Genomic DNA, 24,343 nt, shown 5'->3' on the forward strand with positions numbered 1-24,343 from the left:
GATAGTAGATAGATTTTCATTTACATATAATTGGTGTTGTGTTTGGTTAATGGTACTTATTTCACATGGATTTAGAGGCATAGTTTGCAGTACTACTAATAATGAGCATTTTATCATTTGTGTGTGACAGCAGGTTAATTTAATCTGTTATAAATTGCCACACTATCAGCTTCACATTGCACAAAGGATTATTTGCTTTACCTCCCCAAGTCCTGGCGTGATGGCATTAATTTGGAGAGAATACTGAATAAAACGTAATTAATCAAAGGTAACAAAAAGGTGACAAAATGTAAACAAAGGTGGTCCTGTTTCAGCCAGTAGTGAGGTAAACGGAAAGTGGTGCCTTACAACCACCAGAGATGCGCTTTTAAAATCAATGGAAACCAGCATAACTTCATATCCGTCACTTGTTATCAGTGAAAGGTGGGTACTGACCTTTAACCCTCGATTTAAGCCAAGTTTTCCTGAACAAGTAACCAGAACACAGTCAGATACAGTATGACTCATGAGTAAGGAGGAGTCCGCATTGTTTAACGCATGATTGACCAAAGACGCAATTCTAAAAACCAAAAGCACAAAATCTGTTGTTCACATGGAAATAATTCAGTTTGAGTCGACGAATCATTAATGAGACAATACAATAAACAGACGTGTGTTGAGGATCGGCAGCGTTTCTCAGACGCCAACGTGTCATTTGGAATAGTTTAATTTCAGGTGTGTAACACGGTAAGCGCTGGTACAGAACTTGTGTGACGCAAAAGCCAAACTATAGTTTTAGTATAGTGTTGTAGTTATAACATGTTCTTTCATGTATCATATTGTCACATACACATTGTATCTAGACTGAGGAGTAAAAAGTGAAACCATAAGTCTACAATAACGACGGAGCAGCTGGACTGGTTTGACATCTAATTGTCTCGATAGACAATGAGTCCTGGAATGAGTCGGGAAGCACGAGCGTTACTATAAAAATCAATGTAATCAACAACAGGCTCGTTGAAATTTTCAAAATACATACATTTGGTAATTTAAGAGCCCTGGCTCGAGTTATTTGCCCATATTTTCACGCCCTTGCTTCGAGTTGTAGCTTACCTGTGCGAACTGCCGTTGTCACTCTTTCTGTGGAACCTTGAGACACCTGACACTCGCTGCCACCGCTGCGTCACCGCCCCGTGAGGTGGAGTGAACAGAAAGGTGTCATCATGGGAGTGGAAGAGCTGGGTCATGTGCTTTATTTGCACCAATGACGTGAGGCATTGCATTACCCCTACCTGGTACATTTATGCTGGTACGGGCCCGGGTGCGCCCCCCGCCCACCCAAATTCCTGAGAACAACAGGCGAAACTCATTCAGTTTTCAAGTGAAGAAAATCGCTCTCGTTTTCTTACTACCGGTAGGTTAAATTAAAAGAAAGAAATCAAAGTAAACTTTATTTATATAAAACCTTTCATCAACAAAATGACAAAACAGACATACAATCATTACATTTAAAAAGATACTTCGGGTTCAGACATACTCCTGAAGCAAAGATGACAATGTAGGGTGTGTAAGTGTCATTCCTTTACAATAGAGTGCATGTTGCATGTAGAACATTACAACATTTCAAATAATAGGCTACGTGAGATCTTGCATTGTTCAATGTAAATGGGAATAAAAATAGGTAGTTACTGTGCATGGTGCATTGGATGTTTGTATTACATTTGCCTTCTAAATAAACCCAACTGGGTGGTATGAGAAGGGAGTTACAGGCCCCATTGCACACTATGATGAGCTCTATGCACAATAAGTGCCCGCACACACACACACACACACACACCATTAGGCGTATTTATTTTACTAACAATGTGTTATTACAGTCGAATGAGTCACTTCGGCTATTGTGTAGGGAAGAGCTCTCTTAATTTGAAGAACTTTATAAGGCCAAGAAGTTAAGTCAATGAAAGAGTGGCTTAAGAATTCAAGGTTTCTCTGAATCTCCCAGTCAACCAAAGGAACACACATCTGTCCAGTATTCTACATAACCTAATGAGACAATATGTTTAGTTACATATAGAGACAGTGGCATTTTGTCAAGTAACCCAATTTAAAGCTGTGCTTATTTAAAAACAACATGAATAAACATATTTAATTTACCTTAAAAATATTCAGCGTCGGCAATAATAGCGATCTTCTTTTTAAATAATAGTATCTTTAATTTGGGGCGAAGGACACTTCAGACAATCAAAAAGGCAGCAGAATGAGCAACTGAAATCCGCCACAATATGTCTGCACGTCCCTGTTTTGTGTCATTTTAGTGTTCACTCCTTCTTCTTCTTCATCTGCGTCTTTTCAGTCGTCGTCTGAATCGGCTACAAACTCAGACGCGCCAGCTACACCACCACAACAACAACAACAACATATGTGCGTAAATAAATCTCCACAACAATATAAACAATGGTTTAACGAACATATTTCGTCTACACTTTGAACCACCGCTCTCTGCTCAGCTGGTAGAAGAAGATGAGCCTTTTCTCCTCGCTTGAGGAGGCTTCGCTGCTGTGTGGGGGTTACATCCTGTTTCCTGTGTTTGTAAACTAGACGGGCTGGAAAACGTCGGGCGAGTGGACCTGAAAGGTAGATAAATATCTTCGTCTTTCTCCAAAGTGCTGTGAAGATTTATACGGTGCATTCAATGATCTGCTATTTAACGCGTAAACATTCATGCTCGGATATTGCAGCAAAGGGGATTTGCCTAATATTACAGCGTCAATGTTGAGCTGCTAGCTCGCTAACAGACGTTAGCTTAATCATCGGGAGGGGGAGGCACTCGACGGCCATCACGAACGTCTTTATCGCTCAATCTTGCCTTGAACCAGTTGAGCTATTGTCTTCTAGTAGAACCCTAGTGAAACTATTCATTGGTCAAGTCGGCGAGATGGATAATCTCGTAAAGCGATTTTATCAAAAACGATGACCAGGTGGTCTTAAAAATGTTCAGATTAACGTTACTAACATTGCAGTGGGCGAAGGCGCCAGCGAGTAGCTAGCGTTAGCTGATGCTATCCAGCTAGCTTGTTCAGCATCAGCAAACTAACATTGGGTCTGTAGTATTGCGAAGGCCAGCTCAGTCACATAGTTATTATTTAAAAGCACCATTATATTATAGTTATGCATGACTTATTCTGGCAACCAACACAACAACAGCTAGTGAAATGAAACTGACGATAAACGGTGCGGCCTTCAACTCTTTTTAATTAGCGTTAGCCAATGTTAGCGTTACGCTTGCTGCCGTTACGCTTTTCTTAGCAACGTTAGCTAACAACGCTAATTGCGAGAGCGATTAAGAAACGTTATATATCGTTCTCCATCTGGCCCTCGGTAAACTACACGATGGCACACAAGCATTAAAGTTAAATTATACCACAGTTGAAGAAAATAACAAACTGAGCCTAAACGTAACGTTAAATCCTCTAAACGCCATCACAAAATAAAGCGGTGTTTCTTTGAGTAAAATGATGGCCTCCTCTTAACATGCCTGTTAAAAACCCCACCAGATTAGCTCGGGTGACGATATATAGTTAACGTTATAGTTTACATCCAAGTTACTAAATATATACATTCCCCGTTCACAGTTGATGTAGAATTACAACCACTCTCACGTTAGATATTTTACGTAGGCATATGCTCTCGAAATGTGTGAAACAAAAGTTTTGCTTCCAAAAGTTGCACCTAAGAAGACAAGGTGAAGGATGTATTTTTGTTAGCAGGAATGAGGGCTCTTCTCCGACTTTCATTAAAACATCAGGAACAGACTCAAAGCAGTTAGTAGATTATAACTGCTCATTTCTTTTGTACTTTTTCCACACATGGCGTTAGTTCATTATTCTTTGATATGCTGTTGTGCTTACTTTAAAAGCTGTGTTGTGACTTAAATATTATAAAGACACGTCTTTGCCCTACATAAACCATAATCCCAGTGCACTCATAATTCAATACATTGAAAACCAATTGATACATTTGTATCCCACATTTGTTATGATACATTGGTGGTGTTAAAGGTTTCATCTTATGGTTAGGAAGAGAATGGGAGCTTATGAACCCTCTTTTACAACATGACTAGTAGTAGAAGCATACTCATGCCAATCTAACCATTTTTAGTTTTTATCTGATTGACACTGGTCAGTTTCTGTACGTGAATTTGATGTGTCAAATCATATATTGAGAAATTGATATGGTGTAAGTTTACTATTTTGCCATGCTCGAAGAGCATGTGTTAGTTGTCTCCAATTATACTCAAACATGGATTTAATCTGTAGTTTGCTGGCTGTGCTGTAGATATTTTTTCTTCAGATTCTTCCCTTCTCCTAAATTTCTGCGCAGTACCCTCTTGTCTTTACATTTCATCCTGTTCCCCTTAAGTCATACTAACTATGCTACTGACTTTAAACTGAGAAAATGCAGGTGCACTTTGTGGTTGGATTGACAGCTTGCAGTTTACTGCTAGTTGTAGTGTTTGGAGTCCGAATCTTAACTGGCCCCAGGTTTATAAAGAGAAATGTGCTTGCTTTACTGAAAGTAAAGTCTAATTCCATCAGCTTCAGTGGTCATGTATTCAGCAAGAGACGGGTAAAGTTTTTACAACAGGTGACTAGGGCCACCACTTATTGGTGAGCCATTTGTATCACTCTGCAAAAACATTGTATCCAACTCGGAGGTTTGTCTTACACAAGGATGTATCAAGAGTAATAATAGCGCAAAAATGGACTGTTTATGTCTCCGGTAGCAGTTATAATTTGAGATGGCGCAGGTGACTTCAAATTTCCCCGCCGTTAAATGTGATGAACATCAGCGTGGCTTCTTCCCATACGTAAGATGATAATTGTATTTATGTTTTATTTAATTATTTTGTTCATGCCTATCACCCAGCTACTAATTAGGTAGGGCTTTCAGTTGTAATCCCAACCACGACTTGGTTATGGGCAAATTATTTTATTATTCAGAAGCAAATAATTGTGGGAGTCCGTCAGTTGCTTACCATGGTCAACAAAGGCAGCTCCAAAAAAGAAAAACATAGCTACACAATATATATGCAGTATAATTAATCACAAACTAATTACTTTGAACAGTAACCAAGTAAAATCTACTAGTATTTGTTTATATTTTGTGACGTTTACATGCCATTGAGGAAAGCTGCCATCATAGCTTAACTTAAAGGAGTATTTAAGGAGAAAGACAGCGAGTGATGCTGTTGTCATTTAATGCTTGTCTGTTTCATCCACATCCTCCTCTTCCTCAGTTTTAATGCTAGATGAGTGAGGTGGGTGTGGCTTCCCACCAGCCCGACCATCCTGACTGACGGATCTCTGGATGACCTTGTCCCCACCCCTGTCCCTGCGCTCACATACACCACAGCAATGTCACATCTGCCCAGCAGCTCAGTCCGCGACCATATGAAATGGGTTTGTTTTAAGAACACCAAAGTGGTTACTAATAACTTTCCTCAGTCTTGTGTCACTCCGGATGTTGTCGTTGATGACTAGCTTGGCAAATGCCATGTGACTGGCAATATTGTCTGAGATGCAGATACTTTCAAATTGGTTTTTTAAATGTTTGATATAGACGGTAAACTGTTGCTCTTCATCCTTTTTCTTCGCAGGCAGGGCTGCTTGGCTGCGAGGCTGTCCTCTCCAGCATGGCTCTGATGCAGGCCAGTTCCATGGCTGCTCCTCCCAAAAAAATGATGGCCCCCCTTGGCCATGGACCACCACAGAGAGAGGGACCTGACCGCGCTCCCCAGGGCCATATGATCCTCCCATCTGGAATGAGCTGTCCACCCCTGGTTAGGACCCACTTCGGAAATGTAGAGTGGAAATTGAGCAGTCATATGCTCTGCTTTTAATATTGTAAAAAATGTGAACTTGTTGTGAAGTTGAACGTTTTAGTGTGGAAGCACTTTACGTGTAAATGCAGTCATGATGATTTTGTTGTATTTCAAAACAATCCCCAGTTCTACTCAGAAGTGTTCAACTCAAGAATTGCAATGTGAATGTATGTCATACCTGCTTTTTAGGACACAAACATATTGACATAATGACCACCAGGCTAACTACAAGGACACAGAGTTTGAGAAGCGCCATGTATCCTATTGGCCTCAAACCTTTTACAAACTGTTTTCTTGTTTAATTCTTGGAAATTAAGATTCTTCCATCAGAAATTGTTTTGAATTGTGTTCTTATTAAAATCAAGATGCAACATTTACAAAATGCACAACGCTGGTTTTCTTCCACTGGCCGTGGCAAACAATGCACCTAATAGAGGTTCACATTTACTACTTAATGTTAGTCATGTTAAGATATTCTGTTTCTAGTTTTAAAGGTTACAGATCTGAAATCAGGAAATAATTGACCGTTTCTGCCTCTGTAGCTTATCCGGAAGGAAGGTGAATTCCAAGCTCCCCGCCTGCTGGACGAGAAGGAGATGAGGGCCAACGAGGACATGCTGCAGAAAAAAAAGAATAGGAAATCAGTAACGCCCTGCAAAGTGAGAGACCAAGAAGGAAGGAAGGGGGGGGGGGTGGCTAAATAGGGAAGGGTCTAGGTAGTGGATTTTAATTTTCCTCACTACAGCCATTAGCCGTTTGCACACATTTTTGTCAAAGCATTTAACTTTATCCAAGTGCGCCTCACTTGGAGCTTTCATGTGTGCACATTTTGTTTGTGTGGGGGTGGGGGGAGGAGTTCAGGGAAGATGAGGAGGGGGTGGAGGATCTCTAGAGAGGAAAGTGGGGGAGGGGAGCAGAGTGAAGCGGAGCACAATAACTGCAGTTGTGTGCATAACGGGGGGGGGGGGGGGGAGCAGTAACATGAGGGCATTAGGCCATTAGAAGGGATTGCGAGGTATTTGTCAATTCAAATGTTAATTACATGTAGAAAAAAAAAAACGAAACTTGTTTTTCCTGTTCATATAAAATATAAATGGGGCTTTAGAGAAAATAAACCAGGAAGCATATACCGATACATGAAACATTTGGATTTTGTGAGCAAAGACTTTAAGGTGTTGAGGAAATCAATGGCCTTGCAGTTACTAAAACACAGGAGTTTTAGATTTCCATCAAGTTCTGACTAGTTGTGGGTGGGAATGTGATTTTATGTTGTACCATTGTGTTTGTGGTGAAATTCACTGTAACTGTTTGTATTAGTAGTGCACTGTTAAACAAATGTTGATCCATTATTCTTATTATCCTCAATAGGGCACAGGTGGAGATGAGAATGGTCCGTCATCCAAAGTGCAGAAAAACTTTATTTGTGATCACTGTTACGGAGCATTTAGGAGCGGATATCACCTGAAGAGACATATCCTGATTCATACAGGTAATGCTTGGAACAACTCAAGTTTACAGTTAAGCAGCCAAAACGGCTTTACATGAATCATTTGTTGAAAGGCCCTGAAAGTTTGAGTTAATCTAAGAGTGTGCAGCAACTGTAAGGTTTTGCAATGGCCTGCTTAAATGTTTGGTGATAGTTTTTCTGCCTCACAGCTAATTGGTGGTGGTATCTGTGGGGACTTTGACTAAAACTGGTGCTCTTCGGTTTAGGGGAGAAGCCGTATGCTTGTGCCGTATGTGACATGAGGTTTATTCAGCGTTACCACCTGGAGAGACACAGCCTCATTCACACGGGTATGCGTCCTTTAACCGTACCCATATTACATAAATCGGACTACATCTGTAGTCTGTCACTTGAATCAATGGACAGATGCTCAGGGTTCATTTTGTCTGTGGACAGTAATTTCCAACAAAGCCCCCCCCCCCCCCCCCCCCCCCCCCCAAAAAAAATCTGTTGACCCCAAAATATGAAGCACAATATTGTCTTAAAAAGTATTGGTCCACCAGGACAAATTTGCAGAAGGCAATGTAACAGTGCGGTCCAGTAGTCCTAAGTCCACGATCAAAAATTGTTTTCACATTTATGATATAATGTATGACTTTTCCTTTTTTGGATGTTTATCTATAATCGTAGCTTTCATGTTGACTGGCATTAGTTGCAGAAATGCTTGCAGGATTTGAGAATATATTATTTTAGCACAATTCTAGAGATGTAGGAGGCACGTTCCTACTTTTCTCCAGAATGCTAAGTGGGGTTGAGCTCTGGTGTCTGTGGAGGGAGAAATTAGCCTCTCTTGTGTCATAATCTCTTATTGCAAATTTAGACTATTTTCCACTGTGGTACTTTGACTTAGTTTGGCGTGTGTTGTTTTTGTTGTTAAATCGTTTTAATGAGTCAAATAGCAGGTTGGTTTAGATTTGTGTTAGTGCAAATGTTGCTGGGTCCTGCAGAGATGTCGGCGTGATACACTGGTAGCAAGAGTAACTACCACCCCAGGCTAATAATCCTGCATGCTCTGCCGTCCAGCAGTTGCTGCATGCTCTATCACCACCTACAACACGTCACAATGCACTATTGGGCAGTGCTAGAACACAGCTAGTCATGTACACAACAAAGCAGTACACATCTGACCACTCGCGCCGTTTGACCATCTGACAAGCACTCGTGTTGAAACATACCGGCTGGTTTATTCTTAAAGAAAACCACTCGGCTTCACATCACTGGTTTCAAAACAAAACAACATTCAACCAATGTTAATATAGACATGTTAAAGTTAAAACTCCACGATAAAGCACTAGCAGTAGCGACACAAAGGCGACCGTGTTAGTTTGTATCTTATTCCCTGTCGAAACACCAAAATAACTCTGTAATAATAATTGTGCTACTGATTGAATGTTCAATCAATGTTCAATCTGAGTTTTGTTACTTTCTGTCTGCATTTCTTCGATTGAAAAACATTGATTTGCATCAGTACTAAATAAGATGTTTTTAAGGCGACTGAGAAAAACAAGTCAATTATATTGGAAAAATGATAGCAAAACTGTAAATGAGACTTTTTGATAGTGGACTTTAAAGTGGACTCAAACTTGTGGACCCCGTGTGAAAGCCTCAAAGCACAGCCCACTAAAACCATGATTTGTTTGTTTTATTCATTTCTGTATTCAATTATTTCTTTGTCAATGAAAATATCTGCATGGACATCAAAGGACTATGTTCTTGATTTTGTATACAAAATGAAAATTGAGAACCTAAGTTGAAACCATATCTATGCATAGTGTCAATATTTGCGTTGCACTTTTTCACACAACATTCTTTGTTTTCCATTGTTTAAGAAGTATGCACTGTGGGTAAGTCAACTTCCAACCTACTTGTTTTTCCAAGTCAGACTACTGCCCAGTATTCACCAAAATAAATGGACCAACAGTTAACTAATATTACCCAACTTAGCTTACTTTATATTTCTTTACAGTCATTTTATTTCAACATTCTATTAGCTTTGAGTAAGCAGTTGCTCTTAATGGCAGCACTGTATCTGTTATCTGTATCTGTTTTCGACATAATACATTTTGTGATTTTCTTTTCCACATTGTCACTTATTTAATAGCGTGAATAGCTGATAATTGTATGCTCTGTGTGTGTAGGGGTGAAGCCGTACGCTTGTTCCATGTGTGACATGAGGTTTTTCCAGCGTTACCACCTGGAGAGACACAGACTCACTCATACGGGTATGCGTCCATTTACCGTACCCAGTTCAAGTTAAGCAACTTTTATTTGATCCGGTAGTCTCGTTGAGATCAATATTTCTTATTCAAGAGGAGGCGTAAGAACAAAAGCATGCACAGTCTGAACAACCATTCAACCGCACTACATGTATACCAACAGTGACCTCTTTATTTTGGACTGATCGATGATTTTATTAAGTGCAGCAGAATGTTTAAACAGTGCTGTAGTATTACATTTCGCTTACCATAAAAGATTATTCGTTACCCCATATTAAGGGAGTTGACTTATTAAAAACATCAGTCGTACACTTAAATATATGCAAAATAGTAACGCAACACTGAAATACCAAAGAAATAGTAATACATATACAGTTTAATGCAATCTAATATTAAAGAAATCCTAATGTTAAGAAAGAGACATTTTCAGTTGAATTGGGTGGAAACAATATAGACACATCTTTTTGCAATCTTAATACTACAGTTTAATTAGTACAGGGTTGAATAATCCAATACAAAGACTGGCTTGTTGTTGATAATATCTGGGCCATTTATTGTAATGCCCGGTATGAATAGATGTAAATAAACACCTGACATTGATTACGTGGACCCCTCAAGGTGTGTTATCCCTCTTGTACCATTGCTGCTCAACAAAATTTATCAAAAAGTTTTTCATTGTTAATTTTATTCTCTGACGATATTGTTACTGGTGCTTTACCGTGATATTAAACTAGCTGTTTAAGACAGTTCTGTGTATACTGTCACGTATTAACTGAGCTGCAGCGTGTGCATAATGTATTATTAATGGATGTATCCAGCATAGTCGGAATATTTTAGGGAGGTGACATGGTGCCATAGAGATGGGGTTGATTGGTCACAGGATATCTAAGACTAAAATGTCATTTAGCAGATGCACACACTTTTTCAAGTGACTATCTCACTCAGGAATTTGAAAAAATCTGGTTGTGAATGACTTTACTTTAATTTAAAGTTAATGTCTTCCCATGGGTATCAGTTTGTGCTAACGCCCTCCTGCCTGATCCAGCCATGAAGGAGCTTATTAAAGTAGGCCATGGTATACTATGGGTATAGTCCTTTGATGTCCACACCTATTCTAAATGCAAATTAATGGCTGTGCAACTCGTGTGTCTTAGCTGTAATTGCTTTTGTCTTTTTAAATGAACATTTAGATTCTATAGTTGCACAGTTTGTGGAGGAGAGCAGATTGGAAGCTTTATTGAGAGTTGAGGCAGATCATCCCTTTTAAGAGTGCTAGAAAACAAGCACACTTCAAAGCAACACACACTGCCACGCCACCATAACATCCAATTAACGTGCGCTATATAAATGCTAAACCAAATTCAGCTCTCAGTAAATTGCGATAAACATGCTCGCCACAATGCTACAGCATGTCGAAGTGTGCTGCCGTGTGCTTCAGCTGGCCCGTGTGATCCCCGTCTCAGATGTGTCTTTGCTGTCCTGCTGCTCATTTGAATGTCTTGTTTTAAACTTGCTTGGCTTATATCCCGTTGCTGCTTTTTGTTATACGATGTACTCCAGATTATTTGAAAAATGCTCCCCCGTAACAGACCACTAATTAGAAGTAAAACGGATCATCCCGTCGCATGAAGCTTAATTGGAATGTGTAACGTGTGCCGGGTCCTCGTGATGTAATGCCTGTGAATGATGCTTCCCTTTGATGCTTAAGGAACGTCTTAGCTAATGTGTTGATACTTTGTGTATGTAGGGGTGAAGCCGTACGCTTGCTCCATGTGTGACATGAGGTTCTTCCAACGTTACCATCTGGCAAGACACAGCCTCACTCATACTGGTATGCGTCCGCTTACCGTAGCTCATTAGGAAGTGGTGTTTTAGAAGTGCCTTTAATCATTGCCGTGGGTGCAGAGATTTAGGGTGTCTAAATTGACTTTTAAATATTCAGAATCATGAAGATGTATTAAGATGGTAAAATATGAAGTTAGCTCTTGGTATAAATGCATACATACATACATAGTTGGGCACCTGAATGTACACAACTTGAGCTTTTCCCCTGCTGAATACTCTACTTAGTTCTGCACAATCATGTCTTCGTCACTCCAAATTCATAAAGATTTCTTCTTTCTTCTTTCTCATGATCACAGTACACAAAACAATGGTTTGCAAAACCAGTATTTGTTTTTCAGGCTGAGGATAAAATGTGTAGAAGCAACAGTAGTGTCATTCTAAGGGAAGGGTTGATGGTTATGTGTTGTTTTCTGTTTCTAGCTCATATTTATATACTTTTTATGTGTGTAGGGGTGAAGCCGTACGCTTGCGCCATGTGTGACATGAGATTTTTCCAACGCTACCACTTGGCAAGACACAGCCTCACTCACACGGGTATGCGTTCGCCCTTCTTTGCTCCACTAGAGCCCAAATAGCCAGTTTACTGAAGTTCATCTGTTCTTTGTTTATAGAATGACTTGAGTCTGTTTCCTGAAATATTCACAAGCATCAAACTGTTTTAACTATACGGGCATGCTGGAGGAGTGCATTTCAGTTTTTGCATCACTCACTTACGGCTTTATTTTCCAAGTTAACTCCATTGGTGCTTTGTTGTAGTAGGGCTGGGTGATAATTAAGTTTGATGAGTTATCGTCTTCAATGGAATCTTATAGTGATAAGAATCAGACATCAAGATATTTTGATACAGTTACATTGTCTGAACTTATAATATCGAGCACATACCAACTCAAATTTATCAGAATATCTGATCAAACTAAAAAACGTTAAATCAAAAATAATTCCATAATGTGATTGTAATGTAACAGTCAGCATATATCTGAAAATATTTTTATTTTATTTTGAAAACACTTGAAACTGTTCATATTGCTCACAAGTTCTGAATTAAATGAGAAAACACTCGGTACTTTTCGATTGTCAAGTATTTCATTGACACAGGACTAAAATAGGCTTCGCCCTGTGGTTCTACCATCGAGACTATTTATTTGTTGAACTAACAGAACACATGCTAAATCGTGATGTACATCGTTAGCGAGATATGTGGCGGTGGAAGAGCTTGTCCATATCGCCCAGCCCTGTGCTGCAGCGCCTGTACAATACAACTTGACTTGTGTTCAGTCTCCTTTTGAATTGTCAGTGCATGTCTGCATTGAAACGCTGCACTGAGTTTAAGCAAAAAAAGACATCTTGATTGAGATCCCTCCTTCACGCATGTTGACAGATTAGAAAATGTTCGCCGAACGCATTTAGTGCCGCATCATACTGGTGCCACTGCTTTTGGCATGTCTGGATAGATGAAATAAGTGAGTCCTGTTCAGTTCATTGTGCTGTTTTTACAAAATGCTTTTGCTCTGTGTGTGCAGGGGTGAAGCCATATGCTTGCTCCATGTGTGACATGAGATTTTTCCAGAGATACCACCTGGCAAGACACACTCTCACCCATACGGGTACAAGTTTCTATTCATCCCTCTCACTTTACAGTATGGCGGCTTGTAGAATATTCGCTCTCGTCTGCACACAATTACAATTTGCTGTCATTTGTTTCCATTGCACTTCTAACTGCTTTAAGGGTTGACGTGACACATTTTATGTCTTGTATGTGTATAGAGACTAGTTGAGACCTTGTAATGACATAACACGTGACTAGTGTATGTGAGATGACATATTTTGTGTACATGGTTCATGAGAACACTCTTCTAAAGTTTGGTACTGTATGCGTTTAGGGGTGAAGCCGTACGCTTGCTCCATGTGTGACATGAGGTTCTTCCAGCGTTACCATTTGGCAAGACACAGCCTCACTCATACTGGTATGCTTGAATTATTTGTTCTCCTTTCACTGTGACACCTTTCATACAAACAACCTACACATGATTTTTTATTATTATTAAGTCCCTCTATATAAAATACCATAATCATGCCATTGTTGATAAATGAATTTCCCCCTTCTAAAAAAATAAATGTTTAATAGAAGTTTTAGGCTTTGTTGGAAAACTGTCCACGAAAAAAGTGACTCTCTCTGTCAGTTACCTTGTTTTGTGATTGACACTGTAATGGTACTATTGCATGTGAATGGTTGAGTACTATGTTACATATCCCATGAAAGGCACATTACACTAAAAAGCATTTTTAAATGCAGGCATCAACGATCCGAAATGACAAGCAAAAGAGGCTTTGTTTCTCAGGATTAAATCCGGCAAATGCAAGAATGTCTGACCTGACTAGATAGTGCATCTTGAACACGGGGTAACTTGAAAAAGCTTCATCATCAACAAGTTTGTTTGCAGGATGACTGAATATTACTCTAGCGGGTCCAAACTGCAACGTGTGAGCCCCAGTTCTCCCCAGTTGATGATGCACCTTAACTCTTGATGTCTGCAGGCTCTAAGACTTGTTTTCGTGTAATGTCTCTCACAGAATGTTATGTGATAAAGTATTCAGTAGTGAACCACCTGAAAGCATTTCTTTATGTCCTTTTTTTTTTTCTTGGTGTTTCTTGGTGTTCATGAACTTCATCAGTGCGTTGAAATGCATCTAACGTTCTTGTGCTTTGTTTAGGTGTGAAACCTTATGCTTGTACCATGTGTGACATGAGGTTTATACAACGTTACCAGCTGGAGAGACACAGTCTTACTCATACGGGTACGTCCTCATTTTCTACACCTTCACCCTCTCTCTCCATGACTTTGGTCATGCATGTGCCCCACATTAATGTTTACATGGCTGCTTCAAACTCGAGTTTGCATTGCTTTCTGTCTCTTTATTACCACATGCTAACGTTTCATGCAGCATCTACACAGAGCTTTATAAGCAACTGCCTAACGAAACCTCTTCCCTTACTTTACATATGAAATGACATGATGACCATGAAGCACAAATGCAAACTGTCTTTGCTCTCTATTTCTGAAAACTGGTAATTGTGTTCAGCTTTTAGATTTCTGCAAGACAAAATATAATTGACATCGCTGACCGGTTTCCTTTTTAGACTTTTCTTTGTTTGAGTCAGCTCAGTGATAACTAGTAATTCTACTTAAACACGATACAGCTGTCCAAAAGCACTTGAAATATTGTGTTTTATTCTCATAAATACATGAAATGGCTGAGACTTGACTGCACTTTAAGATCCCGTTTCTCTATTTGGATACACATCAAACATCAAAGACTAGTTTTGTGATTGAAGTTAAGTAGAAAGTTTGAAAATGTTCACATTTTTTAATACACATTAAAGCTCCAAAAAGATTATCACGTAGAATAAAAATGTAAAAGATGATCCCTGTATAACGGCTCCAGGCCTGTGACTCCCTACAGCCGATCAATTCTAGATTTCTGTATTTGTGCAGCGAGAGATGAAGGTAAACCAGTTTTACTGTAGCTCCCGTTTATACATGACTCATGTCTGGAGTCCTGCTCATCTTTGAAGAGTTCTGGGAATGATCATCCGTTGTATATTACGGCAATATGTCCCGGTGGGAGAATAGACCTGAAGGAGTAAAACACTGACTGTGTATTCCTGTAAAAACAAATAACATGCAAATTCATATTTGACTGCTCACACGGCTGTGTCATTCTGTCATTTCACTTTCAAAGTAATGAGGAAATAACATGCACTCCTCTCTTATGAATAGTTACGTGTCATTGTTTGTCGTATTTGAAAGCTTTCATGTAAGGATGTTACTTATGCTATTTTGTCAGTTAAAATTTGAAGATAAAGCAGAGTTAGTTTTTACTGAAATCAGAAGCTAAGTGTTGTATGATGGTTTTCAGAGCAGTTATTATTAATATACTGCAGCACCGTTTCAAGCTAAATGACTAGAGTTGCTCTGCAAACGAATGTCTAATCGTAACGTGTTGTGCATAGTTGTTGACCAACTGCCTAAAATTGTCTAACCTCTGCATCAGCATTACAAAAACTCAAGTATTTGCGTTAACAAATGGATTTTAGAAATCTGAATGTGATATGTTGAAATTATATGAAATCAAGCACGTATTGGCATCGTGTGAAAAACCTGCTGTTGTGTTTTGGTTTTAATGATTTTGGTTTCGCCTCAATTATCTGGTCATTTCGTATGTTTTTTTGTCAGTTTAAAAAGAAGTAAATTTAGCTTTCTACACAGGATATTTCCATTTTGGCGTCAGACTTTTATCAGTTAAAAGTTTAACTTTGATCAGATGTGAAAACGACATTTCCAATCTGAATAACCGATTTCTGAAGCATGCTGAAATCTCCAGAGTAAACGAAGCGCTGATGAGTGCAACCAAACTTTACTAAGCAATTAGTAAAGTTGATTGGCGATCATTTTTGGCAGTTGAGTGTTTGATGCTAAAGTTGGTACTTTGTGTGTGTAGGGGTGAAGCCGTACGCTTGCACCATGTGTGACAAGAGGTTTTTTCAGCGCTACCACCTGGCGAGACACAGCCTCACTCATATGGGTATGCGTCAGCAACTTTTAACCCAGTCACAAGATTAGGATGCTGCAACACCTGTGCTTGATTTAGTCTTATATATCTGTATTTATACACACATTTTTCAAGTGTAATATCAAATCATCATCTCATGTGTTGTGTAGGTGGATTTTTAGATCCCCTCTGGGAATTTTGTAATTTGAAACAAGCATCTAATCATCATATTGTACCCTTTTTGTCAGTCATTTTAGGGAATGACATTGGTTATTAACCACCGATATCAATTTAGTCCAGATTGGTTCTCTTAAGTTATAAAATAGGACTATATATTTATTTTTCCCTTGTAGCAGAGACGCAACAATAATTCTCTTGATGCTCTGCGTTTAGGAGTGAAACCTTATGCTTGCACCATGTGTGCCATGAAGTTTTTTCAGCGTTACCACCTGGCGAGACACAGCCTCACTCATACGGGTATGGGTCCGCGCACCGTACCCATGACATCCTGCTCGAAATCAGTGTTGACATTTAATTTAGCTAGTTCACTTCAGACGCCTGTTACGCTCAACCAACATGTCAATATGAAGTTTTCCTAGTCTGTTAATGTCAGGTATATTTGATGTTGGTAGCTACAACACTGCAAAATGAATACAAGTATTGTGAAGAAAATATTTCGAAAACGTGTTGTGTTTTTGCATGAATTGGCATTTGTGTGGTTAATAACCAATAGCGTTTATTTCAATTTCTGAATTTAAAAAACTGCAAATTGGGCCAAAGTAATATAATATTGCGACTTTGCATTTAGGTGTGAAACCTTATGCTTGCACCATGTGTGACAAGAGGTTTTTTCAGCGCTACCACCTGGCGAGACACAGCCTCACTCATATGGGTATGCGTCCGCACACCTTACCCATGTCACTGAGATCAGACTAGTTACATTATGTTAGTCAGCCATCTACGATAGCTATCAGTCCTCTTAAATACTGTCTCAACCCTACAGCATGGGTGTAAATGTAAGATTAAATCAAGTCTTGATGTTTAAAGAAATACAAGACTGCAACATCATCAGCTCATGTGATGTGTTAAGTTGTGGATTTGAGAATTGGTTCATACAGTTTGATGTATCTTTTTATTGGATTTGGAGGATTAACAGTGGTTAACAAGCCATCAATTCTGAAAGGATATTTGAAGTATATTGCTTATTGATGGATTGTGAACACAAAAACATACAAAGTCTGAAAATAATACCATAATGCTCTGCGTTTAGGTGTGAAACCTTTTGCTTGCACCATGTGTGACATGAGGTTTGTTCAGCGTTACCACCTGGCGAGACACAGCCTCACTCATACGGGTATGCGTCAGTGCACCTGCCCTCCTCACATTGTGTAGGCCATCATTACATTGTCTTTGTTGTGCTAAAATCAGCAGTGCAGACACTATCAACACAAGATGGTTTTAGAGGTGGCCGATATAGTAGCCGTCTTCACAACTTCATTGAAAATTGTCTAAACAGGCCGTATACGCACACATTTGGCCCCAACTTATGCTTTTAAAACTCTACTGCCTTTTTTCGTCACCTCAGCTCTTAGAAATCTTTTTTTCAGAAACTGACGTTTCTTGATCAGCTCTTTTTTCACGATCACTAGGGATTAAATGTATATTGCTTAAATGTATATGTTTTGACATTGAAATGTGCTTTTAAAAACACTTATAAATAAAATACTGATTCATTATCGGCATGATTTATATCCCACTTTAGTCAGTACACTACTAACATGAGGTACACACAAGTAAAGGCATTAACTAGCTGTAATTGCCATTCTTTAGAATATCATTGGCAGAGTGAGAATCGTTTTGATTGGTGATGTAGCTAAAATGATCAGTTGTCTTTGTTGACAACTGTAAGTGTTACATGAAGGAAAAACTAGTTCAATCTTTTTGTTTTTTGCATGAATTGGCAAATGTGTGGTTAATAACCAATAGCTCAGGTATTTAATTCATAAAGAATGGAAACTGAGGTAATATAATATTGCTACTTTGCATTTAGGTGTGAAACCTTATGCTTGCACCATGTGTGACAAGAGGTTTTTTCAGCGCTACCACCTGACAAGACACAGCCTCACTCATTTAGGTATGCGTCCGCACACCTTACCCATGTCACTGAGATCAGACTAGTTACATTATGTACATATGTGTGTATATATGTACATTATGTCTCAGGCAATTCTTATTATTCTGTAAAAGTAACTAGTTGTACATTTTGATGACATTATGTGTGTAAATGCAACATTAAAGCAAGTCTCCACATGTACATAAAGACAGGACTTTGACATCAGCTCATGTGATGTGTTAAGTTGTGGATTTTAAATTTGATCGACACAGTTTGATGTATTTCTAATTTGATTTGGAGAAAAGGCAAAAAAAACATGCATTATTTATTTTCAGCAAAATTTCACATAGCAAATGAAAAGTGGTTTAACAACCCATCAATTGTGAATAGATGTTTAGGGTACTGATTGTGAAACAGAAGTCAAGAGTTCTGTAAATAATGTATTGATGATCTGCATTTAGGTGTGAAACCTTTTGCTTGCACCATGTGTGACATGAGGTTTGTTCAGCGTTACCACCTGGCGAGACACAGCCTCACTCATACGGGTATGGGTCCGTGCACCTGCCCTCCTCACATTCTATAGATCACCATTCTATCTGTACAGCGCTGATAACAGGGACACCTTGTGTGGTTATAGTAACAGTCAGATGTGTTTTTCCTTTAGGTGAGAAGACATTTAAACTTGGTATTTAATCTCTTGTTTTCTATACTTGAAACTAGGTTAAATTATTTCGTAAAAAAAAAAAGAATGTTGCCCTCCAGAATTGTTGGTGGATAGTGTGAATCTCTAGTGTGTTACACTCTCCTGGTGAAGCTGGATTCATTAACTTGGTTTAGGAAACAAAACAAACAAACCACATTTTTGAGAATAATGACCTAGCAGGGTGAAAGGTCGCCTCAGTCGGCATGTTCCTGCTAGATTCAGCGAGCCAGGCTAACGCTGCAAACATTAGCAATAATAAGTAAGTGTTGCCTGACTTCCTGTCCACGGCATTGCCTCCCTTGACTTGGGACACGGCATGTTGCATACTGAGATCACAAATAGTCCCAAATCAGTGACAATTGAGACAACAGGATCACATGTTGACACCAGGTGTAAATGGGGCCCACGTGTCACAGAAGTAACCCGCCTCCCCTTAAACTTCATAATAGATGATATGAGATATTTAGGTTTTGATTCATACTCGATCTGTTAGGACAGCTTCAGTTGATTGTTGAGCGATCCCGCCGGCCTTCTTCATGGTTTACCAGCCGTATCGGTTCATTTGTACTATGTACACCAGTAATACTGGAGGGCAAATCAAGAACTGTAGTGTGGATGCAAAGGGTTGAGTATGTTTTACTGAGGATTTAATGTCAACTGTTCTGACTCCAATTACACATGAATTCTGATTCTTATTAAGTCCTCGTTGCAAGAAATCAAAGAGAGAATAAAAAAAGATGCTGAAAGTAATAACTACCGTTTGAGGACATTTGGGCTGATATTGTCATTGAGATACATTTTTATAGATATTACATTTAGATATTATCGATTATTTTGTCAAGCAAACAGAAATACAACAGCTCTAAACGTTGCTCTCTAAAGTCGACAAGCATAATTGAAAAGCACTAAACTCAATCATTTCCCAGTCGTTCCTTACAATATCTTCATGCTTCTACATTATTTTGAGAGAGAGAAAAATAGTTTAACCTGAGAAGTAGATGATGGCTTTAGGAAACTTAATATCCAGTAATAACTGGTCCAGATTCAAACCCAAATTGTTATGGCTATTTATACGAGTACTACATAAATAATTAGCAGAATAGCTCAAAGGTGCGAGGATGCTGAAATAGTTGTAGTGTCAAGTCAGGATGTTACTGATGTTAATTCAGACAAAACATACAGTGAGTAAATGTTACGACAGGTTTAACTCCACATTATGTTCATTATGTTCTTCAAAAAGGAAATGCACTTTGCATTACATAGAAATAAATGATGAGCTGTTATCTCTGTCAGTGTTTCAGTCCTAGTGCTAGCTTGAAAGTTGTATGTCTTGCACTTTGTGGGTGACAGGGCTAATACATTGCTCTGTGTGTGTGTAGGGGTGAAGCCGTATGCTTGTTCCATGTGTGACATGAGGTTTATTCAGCGTAACCACCTGGAGAGACACAGCCTCACTCATACGGGTATGCGTTCCTTTACCCGTCCCCTTATCCCTGAGACCGGATCTGGTGCGTCCAACAGAAGCGGGGGGGGGGGGTCACAACACACTCGAGTTTGGATTGTCAAGTCATTTGATGGGATGTTGAACCAGCCTCAAAATCCTTGCTGCGTAGATCTGGGCCATGAAAACAACGAAATTCCACTCTGATCTACACATAATGAGTTGATGACGAGGCCTTTTTTTTAGACTATATACACTTCTCAGATGCTGAAACTACAAATGTTGAAATGAACTGTTTGTCAGTGTTGGAAATATAGTTTTGTAAATCGAGATTAGTAAGTGAAGATACTGCACGCAGTTTTGTTGGTACGAGACGCTAAAACTGATTCATTGACTGTGTATTTGTGTGCTCTTTCAGGAGAGAAGCCGTTTGCTTGTGACATGTGTGATATGAGGTTTATCCAGCGCTACCACCTTGAGAGACACAAGCGTGTCCATAGTGGGGAGAAGCCTTACCAGTGTGAGCGGTGCCAGCAGGTACGCACGGGTGTAAACGAAGCGCTACGGTGTTCGTGTTTTGTTAAATTCATTCACTGTTTGATGTGTAAGATTAGCAATATGAAGACTGATTTTGTTTGTTTTCTTGGGTCTTTTACCTGAGTTATTACAACCAGAATGAAATATAACTTAAGGCCAATTCTTGTGTGTTTTTGAAGAACTTTTCACGGACAGACCGGCTGTTGCGACATCGGCGGTTGTGCCAGGGTCGCGGCGTAGCCAAAGTAGAGAACCAGCCATGCTGCGAACCCCGCCCGTACGCCCAGGAACCCCCGCCCGCACCCCCGACCTGGAGCCCCCTGCACCCCCCTCCAGGCCGACTGGCGGTCTGACATTCCACCTTCCCTCCGCCCACAATACCGCCAGAGACGGGACAAGCCACAGGGTTTCTTTTCCTCAGCGCGGTGCCGAGTGACGCCACACTCTAGCACCGACTGATCTTGCAGCTCCACTCTTGGGATTTACTAATGACGGAGTGACTGTTGTGTTTTTTGTTTTGTTGACTTTTTACTGTTTCCTTTTACTCCCCCTGTTTTTTTTTAAAAGACGAGACTTTTCTGTGATGAACAGTTGTCCTGTTTTGTACTTTAATCTATTTGATTTTTTTGCAACAAAAAAAAGAAAAAAAAAGTTTTTATGGTTGTTCAAATATATCTGCATTCAGTGGTACTCGGGGGAGGGGCTGTGGGTATTGTTTATCCGGACGTGTTTGCAACGAAATGGGATGAAGTGGTGAGGAAAAGTATTTGCGCTTCTTTCAAATTTTTTCACGTGGCTCATTTTGACTTAAAAAGTTCGTCACTTAGGTCAGAATTCATCGAACTGAACTTCTCTTCCGGGTAAAGCAAGGAACCCACTTTAACATCTCCCGTAGACCAGATGGTGCTTGCCGTTGTCGCTAAGATAGTGCTAAGCATTAAGACATGTCACCCAAAGCAGTGTTTGGTCTAATCATGATTTCAACAATAGTATTTACCTGAATTCATCAACATAATGAGGTACAGTTTTAATGATTACTTTGTGTAAATAATTGAAAATGCTTATTATTATTTCACTAATGGACTTAAGTGTTGAATTTTTTCTGTTCACAAAATGGGCCAAAAACAAACCGATCATTAGAAATTGTTTCAAATACAGTCGTTTCCCACCGTTTCAGAGAAATCCTGAGGAAACCTGAGTAACTAAGTGTTTATTTTTAAAAAAAAACAAAAAAAAACGAGGGGGAAAAAAAGGTAATATCAAACATTGCTTCATAACTGTAAACCTGGACTTTGAAGAAGTGGAGGAAGAGAGCGAGCCGGCAGTGGACTGGCTCTGTGTCAGACATGAAGGGGGGGTGTGTGTGTGCGGGATGTGCTGATGACTCAGGAAAAGGCACCGGACGGCAGCCTCGGCAAGTCGTCCTCCCACACTTGCCGAAAGTCACGCCGTAGTAAGTTCAGCTGTGTGTATATACGGTGTATATGCAGAGATCTCCAGTACTTCACAGAACAACGGCTCGACTGGCTCTGCCCATGGATTCTGGTCAAACAGCACAGGTTGGCCTCTTGAAGTCCCATCATGTCTGTACAGTTACTCTCATTGTGAGATTAGTGGGCGATACAAAATATTGTGGCCTTAGTGTGTTTTTATTGTTTCTTTTCATTTGCCTTTTTTCTCAACCGTTTATTATTGTGGATCCGATGTATTTACTAAGACGAGGAAGCCTTCCATCATCATAGTATGTTTTGTTTTTTTATCCTAAAGCGGTCCTGGTTACAGAATGTTGACGGCTTCAGTGGCGCTAAAACAAACTAACGTGTTCTCCAGTTGAGAGAGAGGTTGTCTTTTGATGATGAATATTTTGGGTCATTGTTACTGATTTCAATGTAACACAGTATGTAATCCTGAAGCAGCCCCCCCCCCCCCCCCCCTCTGAGTCTGTCAGCAGTGCTCCATTGTTTCCCACTGCAGTGCTTTGGCTGGTCGCACACCAGAGCAGACTCTACTACACACTAACGATTGCCTTTTTTATCCAAATATTATGTGGTTGGTGTGTAATAATGGACGTCTGACATGTCATTGGGGTTTAGCCTTAAGTAAGTGCGGATACACAAATAATCATTGTAGTACTAAATGATGTTGTAACGAAGGATTTCCTTTCCCTATAACGAGCTGTGGTCGTGCTGTGTAGAGGTCTTTGGCGGTCCGACAGCAGAGAGTTGATCACGGCCACTGTGCCGCCTGTTGAAAACGTTTCTCAAACTTGATCCTTTCTGCCAACTGGTGCCCTAACTTTTCTGATTACGCCAGAACTGTCAGCGCTGCGTGTGAGGATTAGTCTGAACATACACGGACGCATCAAGACATCAGCAAGTAACCGAAACCATCACGGTGGATTTTAGGGAAAAAGAGGGTTTTTAATTGAGTTTAAAGTTCCAGATATGATTCAGTGAATGCCGATGGAATCTCAGTGCGTTATCTGGTCTCTGATTTCTAAGATAAACAGATGTTTGTGTTTGATACAAGAAGCCGATTATGGAGTTATGTGATCTTTTACCGAAAGTATTATTGGGAGTTTTTTTTTTTTAATGGTCCATTGATATCAAGGCAAAGTTGTAATTGTGTAAAGAGGATTCAGTTTAAAGTTTTTAAGTTTAACCCAGTGGCAGCAAAGGGGCCGAGTTTGAGAAATGCTTTAATCTGCTCTGCGAACACATTTCCAGATGTGGAGGGATACTGCTGGTGCGAGCACATACTAAAACGGCTGAAGGGCAATACAGTATATAGTTGACATCACTTGTTAATACCTTTTTGACTTATTGTTTTTAGTAATATCAATCTCATTGTTAAACTGCAATAGAATCCTTCAGTCTCAGATCGTTTGTAAGATTGAGGTTTAATTTTCCCGACCGATCCGAGGATTTCTTTGTCTGAGAAGTTCTCATCACGTTTTGATGATTGTTTCAAGGACCTTTTTTATTCTGATGAACTTGTAAACACTGGAGTGACGAGGGGGGGAAAAAAGACAAAAAAAATATTTTTCCTTCAGACTGTACTAGGTTTTAGGTTTTAGACTAAGCCTATTTCTCCTCAACGTGACACAGAAGGTGGACAGAACAATTTGGATCAGTACAGTTGAGAGCCCGGTATGTTTGGTAATTTTGACATTAGAGACAGTAGTACCTCAAGAAAATGTTTTCTTTCTTATACAAAGTCCCTGGTATTTGTAGTAAATTATATTGATAATGGTATTAGATGAACAACAGCATAACAGTAGCTATCACAGATTAGTTGTTTTCTTTTATTAGTCTTGCATGCGGAGTTATGGTCCTCAGTTAAGATAGGATCTTGATATTGTTTATTTTGTGTAGGAAAATGAGTGCATAAGAATAACTTCCTAAAAAAATATTACAATGATTATTGTAAAATGGGCAAACTAATATGTACCCTTGTGATCCAATTAGTTTCAACTATATGAAAATCAGAGGAGAGGCTTCTTATTATTATGCTGAAATAAAAGAATTTGTAAAGGACTTCTTGTATGCTGACTGGCTGTGTTGACATAAC

At 39.5% G+C, this 24,343-nt stretch overlaps 1 protein-coding gene across 18 annotated transcripts; it reads left to right on the forward strand.

Annotated features, from left to right (window-relative positions):
- Nucleotides 1-2,487: 2,487 nt before the first annotated feature.
- znf740a (zinc finger protein 740a) lies at nt 2,488-24,310 on the forward strand. 18 transcript variants are annotated; one of them, XM_079265749.1, is made up of 20 exons: nt 2,512-2,613; nt 5,276-5,438; nt 5,636-5,839; nt 6,403-6,519; nt 7,229-7,349; nt 7,574-7,657; nt 11,331-11,414; nt 11,879-11,962; nt 12,949-13,032; nt 13,309-13,392; nt 14,141-14,224; nt 15,929-16,012; nt 16,373-16,456; nt 16,788-16,871; nt 17,250-17,333; nt 18,030-18,113; nt 18,554-18,637; nt 20,175-20,258; nt 20,655-20,773; nt 20,953-24,310. In XM_079265749.1, the coding sequence occupies exons 2-20, from the start codon at nt 5,394-5,396 to the stop codon at nt 21,124-21,126; spliced, it is 1,872 nt and encodes a 623-aa protein (XP_079121875.1). In that variant the 5' UTR covers nt 2,512-2,613; nt 5,276-5,393; the 3' UTR covers nt 21,127-24,310. The 18 variants fall into 18 exon arrangements, with proteins under 18 accessions (XP_079121887.1, XP_079121875.1, XP_079121885.1 ...); XM_079265759.1 differs by lacking the exon at nt 7,574-7,657 and adding an exon at nt 9,506-9,589; XM_079265760.1 differs by having other exon boundaries at nt 5,636-5,818.
- The last annotated feature ends 33 nt before the right edge of the window (nt 24,311-24,343 follow it).

Source organism: Melanostigma gelatinosum (assembly GCF_949748355.1).
Source record: "Melanostigma gelatinosum genome assembly, chromosome: 3".
In the NCBI taxonomy this organism is placed as follows: Eukaryota; Metazoa; Chordata; class Actinopteri; order Perciformes; family Zoarcidae; genus Melanostigma; species Melanostigma gelatinosum.